The 16,088-nt window shown below is 40.4% G+C and overlaps 1 protein-coding gene across 1 annotated transcript in view; it reads right to left on the bottom strand.

Moving 5' to 3' along the window:
• tmem163b (transmembrane protein 163b) overlaps positions 1-13,321 on the bottom strand; it is a 70,909-nt gene extending 57,588 nt beyond the window's left edge. Inside the window, exons 1-2 of the mRNA XM_079808220.1 lie at positions 13,031-13,321; positions 10,814-10,933 (exon numbers count right to left, since the gene is read on the bottom strand). Coding sequence (XP_079664346.1) covers positions 10,814-10,933; positions 13,031-13,220 — 310 coding nt within the window. The 5' untranslated portion in view covers positions 13,221-13,321. The remainder of the gene's footprint in view (positions 1-10,813; positions 10,934-13,030) is intronic.
• Between the last annotated feature and the right edge of the window lie 2,767 nt (positions 13,322-16,088).

Raw genomic sequence — 16,088 nt, 5'->3', positions numbered from 1 at the left:
CATCACTATGTAAGTCGTTATTTAGGGTTTTTTTGCGCACAAAAACTATTGTCGCCGATTCATAAAGTTATTTTAGAACCACTGTAGTGAGATGGACTTTGTAACGACGTCTTTAGTGCCTTTTAAGTGTCTTGAGAGTGAACCGTGCCATTGTGTCAATTGAGGCCTTTCAGAGCCATCAGATTTACACTAAAATATCTTCATTTCTGTTCCGAAGATGAACGGAGGTCTGACAGGTGTCCAACGACATGAGGGTAAGTAATTAATGACAGAATTTTCATTTTTGGGTGAACTAACCCTTTAAGGTTTGGGAATCGTAACCTTAAGAGTAACGCGGACAAAAATAAGACGACATGGCTGAATTTATGGAACCAGCTGAAGATCGTTATGTGCCAAGAAGTATTTTTAGGGATAGGGAGAACCCTTTGGACCATCTTGGCGATGAAAAATTGTTGCAAGAATACACCGATTTGACCATCACACATCGCAACCACTGACACTGAACACTTGCAGTCATACGTACATTTCTGAATGAGATGAAGAAAAACTCACATAATTACACTGCAAAAAATGCTTTTCTTGCTTAGTATTTTTGTCTTGTTTTCAGTCCAAATATCTAAAAAATCTTACATTAAGAAACATTTACTAGACAAGCAAAAGTTTTTGTCTTGTTTTGGGGAAAAATAACTCCAAATTAAGAGTTTTTGCTTAAAAAAAGCAAAATAATCTGCCAATGGGGTAAGCAAAATAATCTTGTTTTCTGTTTGAATTAAGATTATTTTGCTTACCCCATTGGCAGATTTTTGTGCTTATTTTAAGCAAAAACTCCCTTAATTTTGAGTTATTTTCCCCCAAAACAAGACAAAAACTTTTGCTTGTCTAGTAAATGCTTCTTAATGTAAGATTTTTTAGATATTTAGACTGAAAACAAGACAAAAATACTAAGCAAGAAAAGCATTTTTTGCAGTGTAAAGAAGTCGTTTGACGACTAATAACAAGTCATTAATGTCTTTTAACTTATGTTTCATATAATAGAACCGAAGCTATAGATTTTGAATTTAAACATGTCTCGTTTACCAGTGGCAAAAGTCAGGAGGACTAGCCGAGGTGAGGCTGTTCCAGGCGGGTTACATGAGCTCGAGGCGATCGCCGGGATCTCGCAACATTTTTAAATAGGCGCTCTCTTTACAAATAAACCACAGATTTGAGCTTTAAACAACTACATTCTCGACTGAACAACTCTTAAAACTACATTTCGTGACACAATAACAGTAGTATTTTTCAATTTCGCGGCAGCACACAACCACTATGAAAAGCGCAAAAGGCCGCGCGTCAATTTCGCTTCAAACGCATGCTCGCGAATGCATTCAAAGTTCAAGCATCAAACTAGACGCAAACTAAACGCAAACTAGACGCGAATTTGACGCTCTATTCACGTTTGGTGTGAATGTAGGATTAGTGTTAGTGTTTTGCGTATCTATGGCAACTAGACTTTTATAACGTGAATCCAGGATCGCTGTCGTGAAACACTTAAATGTTTCCCCTTACCTAAGAGAACCGTTTAAGAGATTATATGCAACACCCTTATTTTATTCTCTTAGGTAAGGAGAAATCGCCCCTTAAGTCTCATACTTGAGGGAAAAACTTAAGGTGCTTTATGCAACCGGGCACAGATGTCTTATGGCGGAGTCTTGTCGGCCATCTTGTCACAGGGCTCTGTGGCTCCTGATGTAAGGCGAGTGATCTGAACACAAATACTCTTATCTCGCTGAAATCTTGACGGATTTACAAATTTCTTACAAACGTTATTAACGTGGCTATAATTCTGGATGCTTGAACAAATTATGAATAATTATTCATAAGTATGCAGTGTCATAACTACATCTCTGACGTTTATAACAAACCAACCCGTTTGAAAATCGGTAGAAAATTGAGCAAGTAATGGTTATTTAAAAAGTACAATGTTACGAGTGAGCGAGCTGATTGTGACAAGATGGCCGCCAGGTGCGGACGTCGACCTCCATTGGCCAGCAGCGCGGACGAGACATCTAGCCTTTATTATGTATATCTATGGTCATAGCAGCCGCCCTAAAGAACGCATACAGTCATAACATCTTCAACTCAGATGTGTCTAATATGATCAACAGAGCTGCGTTACCTCACACTCATGAGCGGAGGAGCGGAAGTGGCGCCGGCGCCGGTGTCATAATAAAAGTCCCGCTGCGCGCGAGGCGTGTTTTGCGTTCATCTCATTAACAATCGCTCTTTTTAAAAGCCTAATAAATGTAAAAATAGCTTTCATTTACACTGTAATGTTAAATGGCTGTCATTAATGTTTAAAATGGGGGGGACAGTATCAGTGATGGCCTTCATTCATAAAGATGCCATTAAAACAAATATAAAATAAATAAAACATTTCTACATTAATTTTTAAATTATTACATTATTAAATATATTAAAAACATAAGTATTAGCAATTATTCACAGCAAACCCTACATTTTTAATCAATTGACACTGACAGCACTAATATGATAGATATTAGATATTCCTCAGACTGAACTGCCATCCATGAGACTGCCACTTTTTGTTAGCTTTTCATCTAGTTGTTTCCACAAACCTGTTTACTTGACTCACTGTGTTGATGTTTTAAAAAACCAGAGGAGGTGCAGAGAGGGCAAAGCACCCTCCACCCCTCTCCTCTCTCTCTCTATCTGTCTTCCATCTTTTATTTTTAGACTCAGGGCTCTATGGGAGTTGGCATGCTGGCTTTTACAGGCTGGTAGTGCTGAATGCATTAATATGAGAGTGAACTAACCCTCCTCTATCTGTGACCTCCCCTCACCAGTGATATTTACATTCTGTGCCGCAAGAAATGTACCACACACACACATACACACACTAACTTAGTTTCCTTCAGTTTGAAGTCAGTTAATCCTCCAAGAACAGACATTTAAACAAATTTCGTTGCTGTAAATAGCGCTTATTCCCCGCAGCAGATGCATTTCTGGACATGTTTATTAGGTTTGGAGGTATGCGAGCGCTTTTGTGCGCGCGCGTGTGTGTGTGTGTGTGTGTGTGTGTGTGTGTGAGGGAGAAGACACTCTGTCGCTGAGAGCGTGTTAATTGGCTGCACTGGAAGCTGCGAGACATCTGGGAATTCAGATCTCACAGTCTGGCATATATTAGACCACTTTTCCTTCTTCTCCTCGTTTCTACCTTCATCCTAACGCCTTCCCTTTCTCTAAAACGCGCCCTGTTAATGAAAAACGCGCGGTCCCGCTTACACCTCAGATAGCGTTACCTCACAAAATAGCGAGACTCAGATCGCCTGTCAGTAAAATGATCAGACACTTTATCTGAACTGATTCGAGGATAATTCGGTTAAAACCATAATCCACCAGATTTGATCTCCTCAAAACCCATACTGACCCAAATGCACGCTACCCAAACATAACGCTGGTGCTCTTGAAGACTGTGTGTGGAAGTCGATATCGGATTTTCGTGGCTTTTAGTGCATATTTAGTAACTTTAAGGTCTCTGGTGCACTTATAAAAAGTGGTGTTTAAGCGCCCTTATGCGAAAAAATGGGCAAAACAAATCACGCAGACTTACATTAAAGAGTCATATCTAGTACAATATCACAGAGACTTGGGGGTGGACATGGAAACCACATATAAACAGCTTAGCAACTACCTAGAACACCCTAGCAACGGCATACCACCCCAAACACCTCAGGAACCACATAGCAATGCTAGCCAGGGCCCGCCCTGACCAATTTGCTGCCCTAGGCAAGATTTTACTTGGTGCCCCTTGTATCAAGGTTTAGCACTATTATCAGTCTAAGTTGTGGAAACACTCGTACTGTTTTATTTTTGTAATGCATTGATGTTTTATTTTTATTGTTGTTGTTGTTGTTGTTTTATATGATGTCCAGTCCATTCTACCCCATCATTATGTTCATGATATTATTATTGTTTTTTATTTGTTAAAGGCTGATGATAGTAAAACTGTACAAATATTACACCTATGCCACTTTACAGCTTAAACACAAATAGCAAGAGTAATTGCATCTAACATTCATGCACAAACTATTCATTGAGAACTAGCAAAAGTGTTTGTTTTCCAGTAGATGGCAGCAATCTTCCACTAAACTATGAGCATTCATGCTTTCACCAGGAATTCAACTGAGAAATTGATATTTAATGTGAATTTTACATAAAATGTTGCCATTTTAAATAAACCTGTATATAAATATCATTACTAATTTCGGCAAATACATTTTAAAATTGCTATACACCCCCTTAAAACTGCACAACTGCAAAGTAAAAACATTAGGCTATTAAAAAAGTGATATTACATGCGTTTAATATTTTTATATTATTTATTTTTTACAAAATCACACTGGCTGTGACCTCTGGAGAACCCAGAACAGCTGCTTGCATAAAGTTTAAGGTAAAAATAACTGGAATTAATTAGCAAACATTAGTATTTTACTATGCAATTAAATAAACTGTTCATTAACTGTTCAACTAATTTGCCTACATCCCTTTACTTCTGTCTTTACACAGCAAAAAATGCTCTTCTTATTTAGAATCTTTTTCTTGTTTCCAGTCCAAATATCTAAAAATTCTTAAATCAAGGTGCATTTACTAGATGAGTAAAATGACATACTTCATCTGATTTTATTTTCAAGTAAACAAGAAAAATGTCTTGAATTTTTGCTTAAAACAAGCAAAATTATCTGCCAATGGGGTGAGAAAAATAATCTTATTTCTGTTTGGGACAGAAACAAGATTTCAATCAGAAACAAGATTATTTTTCCACTCCATTGGCAGATCATTTTGCTTGTTTTAAGCAAAAACTCACTTCATTTTGATTTTATTTTCAAGAAAACAAGAAAACTATCTTCTGTCATTTAACTTATCTAGTAAATGCACCTTCAACCTTGATTTAGGAATTTTAGATATTTAGACTAGAAACAAGACACAAATACTACGTAAGAAGAGCAGTGTATCCCTTATCTTCCCTGCATCAGAGGGCTTCTGTCTTTTTTTTAGACACTTCAATTCGGCCATCCGTCATAAATAATCAGGCAACTTACACCGTGTCAACACCTGGCGCGAACGGCCAAGCACCCTAAAAAATGAAAGCAACCTTGTCTGCGTTGGATGCGGCGAGAGGCGACGCGACACAACAAATTCCCCTAACGATAAACTGATCGCGCGTTGTATTTCTGACGCACTTCAAGTAGATCGGCGGGGGGAGATTGATGAGGCGGACCGGAAAGATGCGGGGACTTAGTTACGTTTTTTTTTGCGCTTTATTTGGTAATATTTCAAATTAATATGAATAAAATAGTATCAGTAATACATTTTAGCGCCCCTATGGATGAGTGGCGCCACTAGCATTTGCCTATTCCGCCTATGCCACAGGCCGGCCCTGATGCTAGCAGCAACTGTAGCATTGTGCTGGTGACTTTTTCACATGCTAACACATTAATTTCCTTCATGTATATCAAACTAAAAGCAACAATTAGGCTATTTAACTCAGATCAAGGCTAATTAATGCCTTGTCAAACCATTCCTTGACTTGACTTGGCTACAGTTAAACGCTGATCAAATATTTTGTTTCCCAACATGTTCACACATAAATATTTGCACTGTTTTCAAGTTTGTGTGTGTTTAAATGTGCAGGGTAAAATAACCAAGAACAGGAAGTGAGTGCTGGAGAGGATTTGAGTATTTTTATAGAATTATGCTAAATGCTAATGATAACTGTGCCTCTTACTCTGCACTCTTTATCCTCTCACAAAATAAAATAATTTAAACTCAAATCAATATTTATGTATATTTCTTTATTTACTTTGTCACTATGTAGGACATGTCAACGGCTCATCACAAAATAAAATTGGTAAACAAATTTGCACTTGCCATAGCTAGCTGCTATGAAGTTAGGGCAGGGTTTCTCAAATTCGTAGGCCTCTGCCCTTTAGAGCTTAGTTCCAGCCCTAATCCAACACACTTGAACAAGCTAATCAAAGTCTTCAGAGTTACTAAAGATTACAGGTGGATGATAAACGATCTAAACTCTGCAGGACAGTGGCCCTCCAGGGCCAGATTTGTGTAACCCTGAGTTAGGGTGTTGCTATGCCATTGCTAGTGTTTTCTGAGTGACTGTTAATGCAATGTGGTTGTTATGCTGTTCTGGCTGGTTTCTAGGGCGTTGCTATGCTATTGCTAATGTTTTGTGAGTGATTGTTAACGCAATGTGGTTGTTATGCTGTTCTGGCTGGTTTCTAGGGCGTTGCTATGCTATTGCTAATGTTTTGTGAGTGATTGTTAACGCAATGTGGTTGCTATGCGGTTCTGGCTGGTTTCTAGGGTGTTGCTATGCCATTGCTAATGTTTTCTGAGTGACTGTTAATGCTATGTGGTAGTTATGCTGTTCTGGCTGGTTTCTAGGGCGTTGCTATGCTATTGCTAATGTTTTGTGAGTGATTGTTAACGCAATGTGGTTGTTATGCGGTTCTGGCTGGTTTCTAGGGTGTTGCTATGCCATTGCTAATGTTTTCTGAGTGACTGTTAATGCTATGTGGTTGTTATGCTGTTCTGGCTGGTTTCTAGGGCGTTGCTATGCTATTGCTAATGTTTTGTGAGTGATTGTTAACGCAATGTGGTTGTTATGCGGTTCTGGCTGGTTTCTAGGGCGTTGCTATTGCTAATGTTTTGTGAGTGATTGTTAACACAATGTGGTTGTTATGCGGTTCTGGCTGGTTTCTAGGGCGTTGCTATGCTATTGCTAATGTTTTCTGAGTTACTGTTAACGCAATGTGGTAGTTATGCTGTTCTAGCTGGTTTCTAGGTCGTTGCTATTGCTAATGTTTTGTGAGTGATTGTTAACGCAATGTGGTTGTTGTGCTGTTCTGGCTGGTTTCTAGGGCGTTGCTATGCCATTGCTAATGTTTTCTGAGTGACTGTTAACACAATGTGGTAGTTATGCTGTTCTAGCTGGTTTCTAGGTCGTTGCTATTGCTAATGTTTTGTGAGTGATTGTTAACGCAATGTGGTTGTTGTGCTGTTCTGGCTGGTTTCTAGGGCGTTGCTATGCCATTGCTAATGTTTTCTGAGTGACTGTTAACGCAATGTGGTAGTTATGCTGTTCTAGCTGGTTTCTAGGTCGTTGCTATTGCTAATGTTTTGTGAGTGATTGTTAACGCAATGTGGTTGTTATGCTGTTCTGGCTGGTTTCTAGGGCGTTGCTATGCTATTGCTAATGTTTTCTGAGTGACTGTTAACGCAATGTGGTAGTTATGCTGTTCTAGCTGGTTTCTAGGTCGTTGCTATTGCTAATGTTTTGTGAGTGATTGTTAACGCAATGTGGTTGTTGTGCTGTTCTGGCTGGTTTCTAGGGCGTTGCTATGCCATTGCTAATGTTTTCTGAGTGACTGTTAACGCAATGTGGTAGTTATGCTGTTCTAGCTGGTTTCTAGGTCGTTGCTATTGCTAATGTTTTGTGAGTGATTGTTAACGCAATGTGGTTGTTGTGCTGTTCTGGCTGGTTTCTAGGGCGTTGCTATGCTATTGCTAATGTTTTCTGAGTGACTGTTAACGCAATGTGGTAGTTATGCTGTTCTAGCTGGTTTCTAGGTCGTTGCTATTGCTAATGTTTTGTGAGTGATTGTTAACGCAATGTGGTTGTTGTGCTGTTCTGGCTGGTTTCTAGGGCGTTGCTATGCCATTGCTAATGTTTTCTGAGTGACTGTTAACGCAATGTGGTAGTTATGCTGTTCTGGCTGGTTTCTAGGTCGTTGCTATTGCTAATGTTTTGTGAGTGATTGTTAACGCAATGTGGTTGTTATGCTGTTCTGGCTGGTTTCTAGGGCGTTGCTATGCCATTGCTAATGTTTTCTGAGTGACTGTTAACGCAATGTGGTAGTTATGCTGTTCTAGCTGGTTTCTAGGTCGTTGCTATTGCTAATGTTTTCTGAGTGACTGTTAACGCAATGTGGTAGTTATGCTGTTCTAGCTGGTTTCTAGGTCGTTGCTATTACTAATGTTTTCTGATTGACTGTTAGCGCAATGTGGTTGCTATGCTGTTCTGGCTGGTTTCTAGGTCGTTGCTATTACTAATGTTTTCTGAGTGTCTGTTAACGCAATGTGGTTGTTATGCTGTTCAGGCTGGTTTCTAGGGTGTTGCTATGCTAATGTTTTCTGAGTGACTGTTAACACAGTGTGGTTGTTATGCTGTTCTGGCTGGTTTCTAGGGTGTTGCTATATTATTACTAATGTTTTATGATTGACTGTTAACGCAATGTGGTTGTTATGCTGTTCTGGCTGGTTTCTAGGGTGTTGCTAGGTGGTTGCTAAATGGCTCAAGTCAAAGCACTTAGCAAGGATCATGAATAAATGTAGAATAAATCTCAATCATTTGCCCTCACCAGCTGCAATCATTTCCGCTAAATTGTTGCCATTACTGATAGAGGGGAGTTTAAGTGGCAACATCTCTCAGGCGTCGTTGCTCTGGAGTTGCTATGTGACAGAATCTTCACAGCCTGGCAACGTGAGTCCCAGAGTCCCCGTCCAACTCTGGAAGTGCAAGGTGAGTCATTTAGTTCCCGAGGGATGGAGCACAGGAGTAAGAGTAAGGAACCATCCCTTCAAAATCATACATCAAATCCAAACCAGCTGCTCCAAGTTTAAACCACATGGCCTGGAAGCAGTGCTGAGAAAACAACAATAGTCTGCGTAACACTAAACTTGAGTATCCCAGCTTAAAGGTTTATTGGAATATTCCGGGTTCAAATTAAGCTCTATCAAAAGCATTTGTGGCGATTAAAACCTAAAACGTCTCTCAGATCTTTTTTGGAAATGGAAGGTCAAATTAAGTGCACTGCATTTTGGGATACAGTATTCCAGAAAAACGGCGACGGTCATCCAGGTATTCTATGCATACCGAAAATTCACAGTATACCATATACTACAGAAATAGGGATAGTATGCCAGTATGCTTTTGAGATTGAAAACATAAAAATGGCGAGTTTTTGGGCGGTTTTGAATTTGATTGTGCGGGTAAAAATGGGCTTGGGGCGGGTGGACAAAATTTGGGATGGTTTGGGGTCAGTTTGGCAGTTTTCAAACGTTTAATTGGTTAATAAACTCAAGTGTGTATGTACTCCAGCGTAGAGTCAGCTGGCGTTGGTGTTGACGTCGCCAACGAGCATGCACTTTCAGCCAATCAGCAATCAGCAGGGAGACGCGCTCATTGTAGCTGGATATTCAAGTGATCGCTATGCCTAAGTGGCATAAATATACAGTAAATTATCTACAGTAATGAGTGGGAGAGTGAACCAACTCTCAAAACATGGATTACACCTGTGACTCAAAGACTCTTTATAAATATAACAAACTCTAAGAGCACAGTTGAATGACTTGAATTGAAATCAAATTAGGGCTGCGCAATATATCGAAATATCGCAAATGTACATATCGCAATATGCATATCGCAATGGCACGCGATATCTGAATGATTTTAATAGGGCTACTTCAACATTGTGAAAAGTTTACGTTTTAGGTCGATACTTATAGCAGAGAATAGACTGAGCACACAACTGTTACTTATGTGACTTGCTTGACGTTAAAAATAGTTATTTAACGCAATAACGTGCGCACAAGCCGTTCTTTTTTTCGTGTCTTGTTACACACTCGAACTGTCAAATACACACACAGTTGTGTCTTGATGAGTATTCATGTAAACACAGTCGGTTATGCTTTAAGTGAAAGATATCAGTTGGGGAAAGAAATGGATTTTACACACTTAAAACAATATCGTATCGCATATTGAATATCGCATTATTTAACCAGGATATCGCATATCACATTTTTCTTCAATATCGCACAGCCCTAAATCAAATATATGACTCCTGTCCATCATCGTGTGTGTAATGTGTGTGTAATGCCTGCTAATTACGTTGTTTATTTCAATCACTGATATTGGGCACTTTTTGCACTTAAATGAGTTTATTGTTACTGTTGACATTTGAAAATGATACATGTGTTTTTCCATGGGTTAAAGTCATTGGTTAATTTCGTGATTTTGACAGTTTCCACGTGGACATTTTAGTCATGCATGACTGTATTTGTATAACCGTTTTCCTGGGAATTTTTCTTTTTTTATTTTGTCATCATTATTTTGTTTTAAGGAGATAAAATGGTGCTAATCAACCTTGATTGACATGGCAATATAATTATATCACATTATTATTCAAGTTGTGGATGTTTTTTTCTTAGATTGGGCGTGTTTTAGTTTAGCTTTTGGGCTGGAAATCGTCAACCCAATCTGGCAACACTGCCTCCACAGTGCATTAAACTCTTTTGAACTCCTTTTTTACCTCCAAAAAAGCAAGATAAAGTGTGCTATAAATGTATTTGCTTGTCCATGTTCCCGTCTGTCTGTGTTTATCTTGTGCAACTTCCTTCAGTGACGATTACCAAAGTAATCCTTTAGAACAACCATGAAAAAACTAGTCAAACCAGATCTTGTGTATCAAGCTCTTGGCACTGAACCAAACACCAGACATATGTGGGCGACCCGAATTTTGTTTTAATATATATATGTTTTCTATAGATGATTATTCGACACTCTGCCATGTAAGATAAAAAATTAACAGCTACAAAAACTATTCTAAACTCATCCTTTAAAACTACATCACAAAGTCCCAAAAGAATTAAGAGCTCGTTTTCAAAACAGGATATGACATCATACAGGTCTGTATCATCAAGGGGTCCATGATGCCACGAGGGGCCGGATACTCACTGAACGCAGCGATGGCTAAGATCAGCGTCACCACAATGGAGACCCACGATACCCATAATGCCTTTTTTCTGTAACTCTGAGCCTCGTGGGGTTTCAGACGCATACTGCTCTCCAGAAGACCTGCCGAGGGACAGCGCTAGGTTAGATTATGTCATCTTTCCTCACATCTAAACACATCCTACACAGCAAAAACTCCAGTGTTACTTTAACTCTCATCAGAGTTTATTTGACTCCACACTCAAGAGTGTTAAAGTAACTCTGAAGCAGAATTAAAGTTAATGAGATAATTAAGTGATTAATTTAGCGATGATTTACCATTAGTGATGAACACCTGATGATAACAAGCCAAATCACTGAGTCATCATTATTGTGATCAGTGTTTGCTTTAGTTAGGCTCTTGACTTTGACTTTTTAACTTTAGACTATGTGTGGCTGCTGTAAGGGAGTTATAAAAGCCAGAGGAGCAAAGAGAAAATGTGATATGGGGTTGGCGGTGTGATTATGTTTTGACTTGAATCTCATTTAGAGCTTAATCTCTGAGTTAGGTTTACTTTATTGGTTACATCATAAAATCCTACATTGTCAGTATAATCAGAGGGATTTTTAAAAGTTGTTCTGATCAAAAAAACGTTGAACTACTCTATCACTTAGACATCAAGAATCAGCGTATGATTCTCAACAATGGTGACCATCAGTGCAAAACCTCATGCTGTTATGTCACAATCAATAATGTAAAATAAACACATCATCCAAAGGATCAGAGATTGGGGTCAGAATTATCTCATCAGGTCACTACATGATGACTATGGTACAATCAAAAAATAATCAACACCTGAATAATTTTTTTCTGTGCCATAACAAATGTGTTATAAACACATTTAAAGCAGCCATAAGTAATATTTAAAAAGCCAAGCGACAAACTAAAGACTAAACACTAGTCACCATAATGGTGACTTGAACCCGCGACTCTGTTTCCCTCAGTGATTCGGCTTGTTATCATCAGGTGTTCATCACTAATTGTCAACCATCACTCAATGAATCACTTCATTATCTCATTAACTTTAACTCTGCTTCAGAGTTACTTTAACACTCTTGAGTGTGGAGTCAAATAAACTCTGGAGAGAGTTAAAATAACACTGGAGTTTTAGCTGTGACGCGTCTCAGAGGAATTTAACTTAATTCATCATGAAATAAGTGCATAAAGTGTATGAAACAGATGTGCCACAGGTTCAAAAGTTTTGACTCAAAGGTTATACAAATGCTTGTTTTCTTTAGCAGCATGTTTTTGTATTTTGATTTAAAGTCAACATGAAATCAAAATTGATTTTTTTTTAATGCAATATTGCACTCTAAAAAAATGCTGGGTTGTTTTAATTCAATTTTGGGCAAACTATGGCAAAATATGGACAAACCCAGCCATTTTTTAATAATTTTTTTATCCCAACGGTTGGATTGGGTCCATATTTGACCAACATTTTGAAACAACCCAGCATTTTTTAGAGTGTGCAGTATTTATTATGAATAATTTATCTGTGCACTTCATTATTTTTTTATAAATTCATGTGCCCTTTGTAATCTTTCATCAAAATAACTTGACTGGCACGAGGGCGGAACAACCTGTCACTCACAGACGAGATCGACCAATAGCAAACCACAACCGTCCAATCAATTCCCAATGGACAGAATCAAGCCCCGCCCACATTTATTATCATTCACGAAGCGTTTTACATCAAAACATGGAAAAATTACGATCTCAACTTCCGTTTCATGTCGACTTTAAAGCAGTTAGAAAATATCTGCTTTGTAAATTTGGCTCTGCAAGTTCACAGAAGAATTTATTTAAAAAATAATCAGCAATATTATGAACTAATCTGTGATCATGTTGTAATTTAAAACAATTAATTAATTACACTTTATGCAAAACAATAGTTGGATGTTTGTGTTTTATGTTCATTGATATATTTTTGCTGAATAGTTTTGTTCATTTTAATAAAAATGTAATCAAATATTTCTATTTTTTATATTAATTAATATATTATAGCCATTGAATAGCCTATATTAAATGTAATACGTTGTGAAACATCCTTTATTTAATATAACTTTGTAGTCAAGACTTTGATGTTTAGTGTACTTGGCTTGCCCCGTGCTGCGCTTTATATGTATTTTTCAATGCAAGTAAACTCTATGAAAAGTAACTGTTTAAACGCAAACTCGTACCGTTTTCGTCTGGCTCTCCTATTTTCATCTGCTGCTCCATGTTGAAAGTGTCTGCTTGGTTCGAATGGTGTCCGTTCGCGGGAATCGATGCTGGATCCACTACCGCTGGATCCGGAACAGAAGCAGGAGCACCTGGACCGGGGTCTACCGGACCAGCAGCGGGGTCAGCAGCGGAGGAAGGGTCCGTCATGATGATTCGGTCCCGGGTTCAAATGGTCAGAAGCATCCGAAGAATGTGACACCTGGCCGCGAGCGGAGGAGATGCGCACTGCTGGAGAGCCTCAGCGCATCACTCACGCGAGCGCGCGCACGCACACACACACACACACACACACACACACGCTAATGAAAAACACACACGTGTGAAGCAGCACCGCGTGCACTCTACAAACAAAGCTTGCTCTTCAGAATTATTCAAAACTATTACTATTAAATAGAAGTAGACTCCGCGTGCGAGCTCTGCTGACCTGTGACCAAACCGCCATCTGTGTTTAACACTTCAGCTTATTCAGAAAACACTGATCAAACACACCTGGAGGAACACAGAGAAGGAGAGGGTTAGTTCATTTGGTAAATTAGATAGACACACACACACACACACACACACACAGGCTGACAGACAGAACGACAGACACAGACAGACAGACAGACAGACACACAGACAGATGGACAGACAGACACACACACACACACACAGGCTGACAGACAAAACGACAGACACACAGACAGATGGACAGACAGACACACACACACACACACAGGCTGACAGACAGAACGACAGACACAGACAGACACACACACACACTCACACAGGCTGACAGACAGAACGACAGACACAGACAGATGGACAAACACACACAGGCTGACAGACAGAACGACAGACACACAGACAGATGGACAGACAGACACACACACACACACACACAGGCTGACAGACAGAACGACAGACAGACAGACACAGACAGATGGACAGATAGGCAGACAGACACACAGACTGACACAGACAGATGAACAGACAGGCAGACAGACACAGAAAGATGGACAGACAGACACACACACACAGGCTGACAGACAGAACGACAGACAGACAGATAGACACACAGACAGACAGACGCAGACAGACAGACGCGGACACAGACAGACAGACGCGGACAAAGACAGACACACAGGCAGACAGACTGGCAGACAGACAGACGCGGACACAGACAGACACACAGGCAGACAGACAGACATGGACACAGACAGACAGACGCGGACACAGACAAGTAGACAGACAGACGCAGACAGACAGACAGACGCGGACACAGACAGACAGACAGACGCGGACACAGACAGACAGACAGACAGATGCGGACACAGACAGGCAGACAGACAGGCAGACACACAGACAGACAGACGCGGACACAGACAGGCAGACAGACAGAGGCGGACACAGATAGACACTCAGACAGACAGACAGACGCAGACACACAGACAGACAGGCAGACAGACAGACGCGGACACAGACAGACACACAGACAGACAGACGCGGACACAGACAGACACACAGGCAGACACACAGGCAGACAGGCAGACAGACAGACGCGGACACAGACAGACACACAGACAGACAGACGCGGACACAGACAGACACACAGGCAGACACACAGGCAGACAGACAGGCAGACAGATGCAGACAGGCAGACGCGGACAGAGACAGACACACAGATGCAGACACAGACAGGCAGACAGATAGACAGGCAGACACACAGACAGACGCGGACACAGACAGACACACAGACGCAGTCACAGACAAGCAGACACAGACAGACACACAGACAGACAGACGCAGACACAGACAGGCAGACAGACAGGCAGACACACAGACAGACAGACGCGGACACAGACAGACACACAGACGCAGACACAGACAGGCAGACACAGACAGACACACAGACAGGCAGACAGACACACAGGCAGACACACAGACTGACAGACGCGGACACAGACACACAGACGCAGACACAGACAGGTAGACAGACAGACACACAGGCAGACACACAGACAGACACGGACACAGACAGACACGCAGACACAGACAGGCAGACAGACACACAGACAGGCAGACAGACAGACACACAGACAGACAGACAGACTCAGACACACACACACAGATAGACAGACGCAGACACAGACAGACAGACGCAGACACAGACAGACAGCCTCAGACATAGACAGACACACAGACAGACAGACAGACACACAGGCAGACAGACAGACAGATGCAGACACAGACAGACACACAGACAGACAGACACACAGACAGGCAGACACACAGACAGACAGATGCAGACACAGACAGACACACAGGCAGACAGACACATACACACACACACACACACACACACACACACACACACAGACAGACAGACACACACACACACACACACACACACACACAGGCAGACACGCATACAGACAGACAGACAGACACACACACACACACACCGGCAGACACACACACACAGACAGACAGACACACAGGCAGACAGACAGACACACACAGACAGACAGACACACACACAAGCAGGCAGACAGACAGACACACACACACAGACAGACAGACACACACACACAGACAGACACACACACAGACTGACAGACAAACAGATACACACACAGACAGACACACACACACACACACACACACACACACACAGACACACACACAGACAGGCAGATAGATAGATAGATAGATAGATAGATAGATAGATAGATAGATAGATAGATAGATAGATAGATAGATAGATAGATAGATAGATAGATAGATAGATAGATAGATAGATAGATAGATAGATAGATAGATAGATAGATAGATAGATAGATAGATAGATAGATAGTAAAAATGAAAGTAATTACATATCAATTTAAATTCAGTAGCGGTGCATTAGCGACATCTTGTGTGACAAAGCCACTATTGCAGTTTACTAAACACACACAGGTCTGTCAATTTACACGTTGGTTATTGTTTTTTGGTAATATATATAATTCAAATAAATTCTAGGTTAATTTACATTGA

This window comes from Gobio gobio (assembly GCF_949357685.1).
Source record: "Gobio gobio genome assembly, chromosome: 24".
In the NCBI taxonomy this organism is placed as follows: Eukaryota; Metazoa; Chordata; class Actinopteri; order Cypriniformes; family Gobionidae; genus Gobio; species Gobio gobio.
This window is presented reverse-complemented; position numbering and strand designations above follow the sequence as displayed.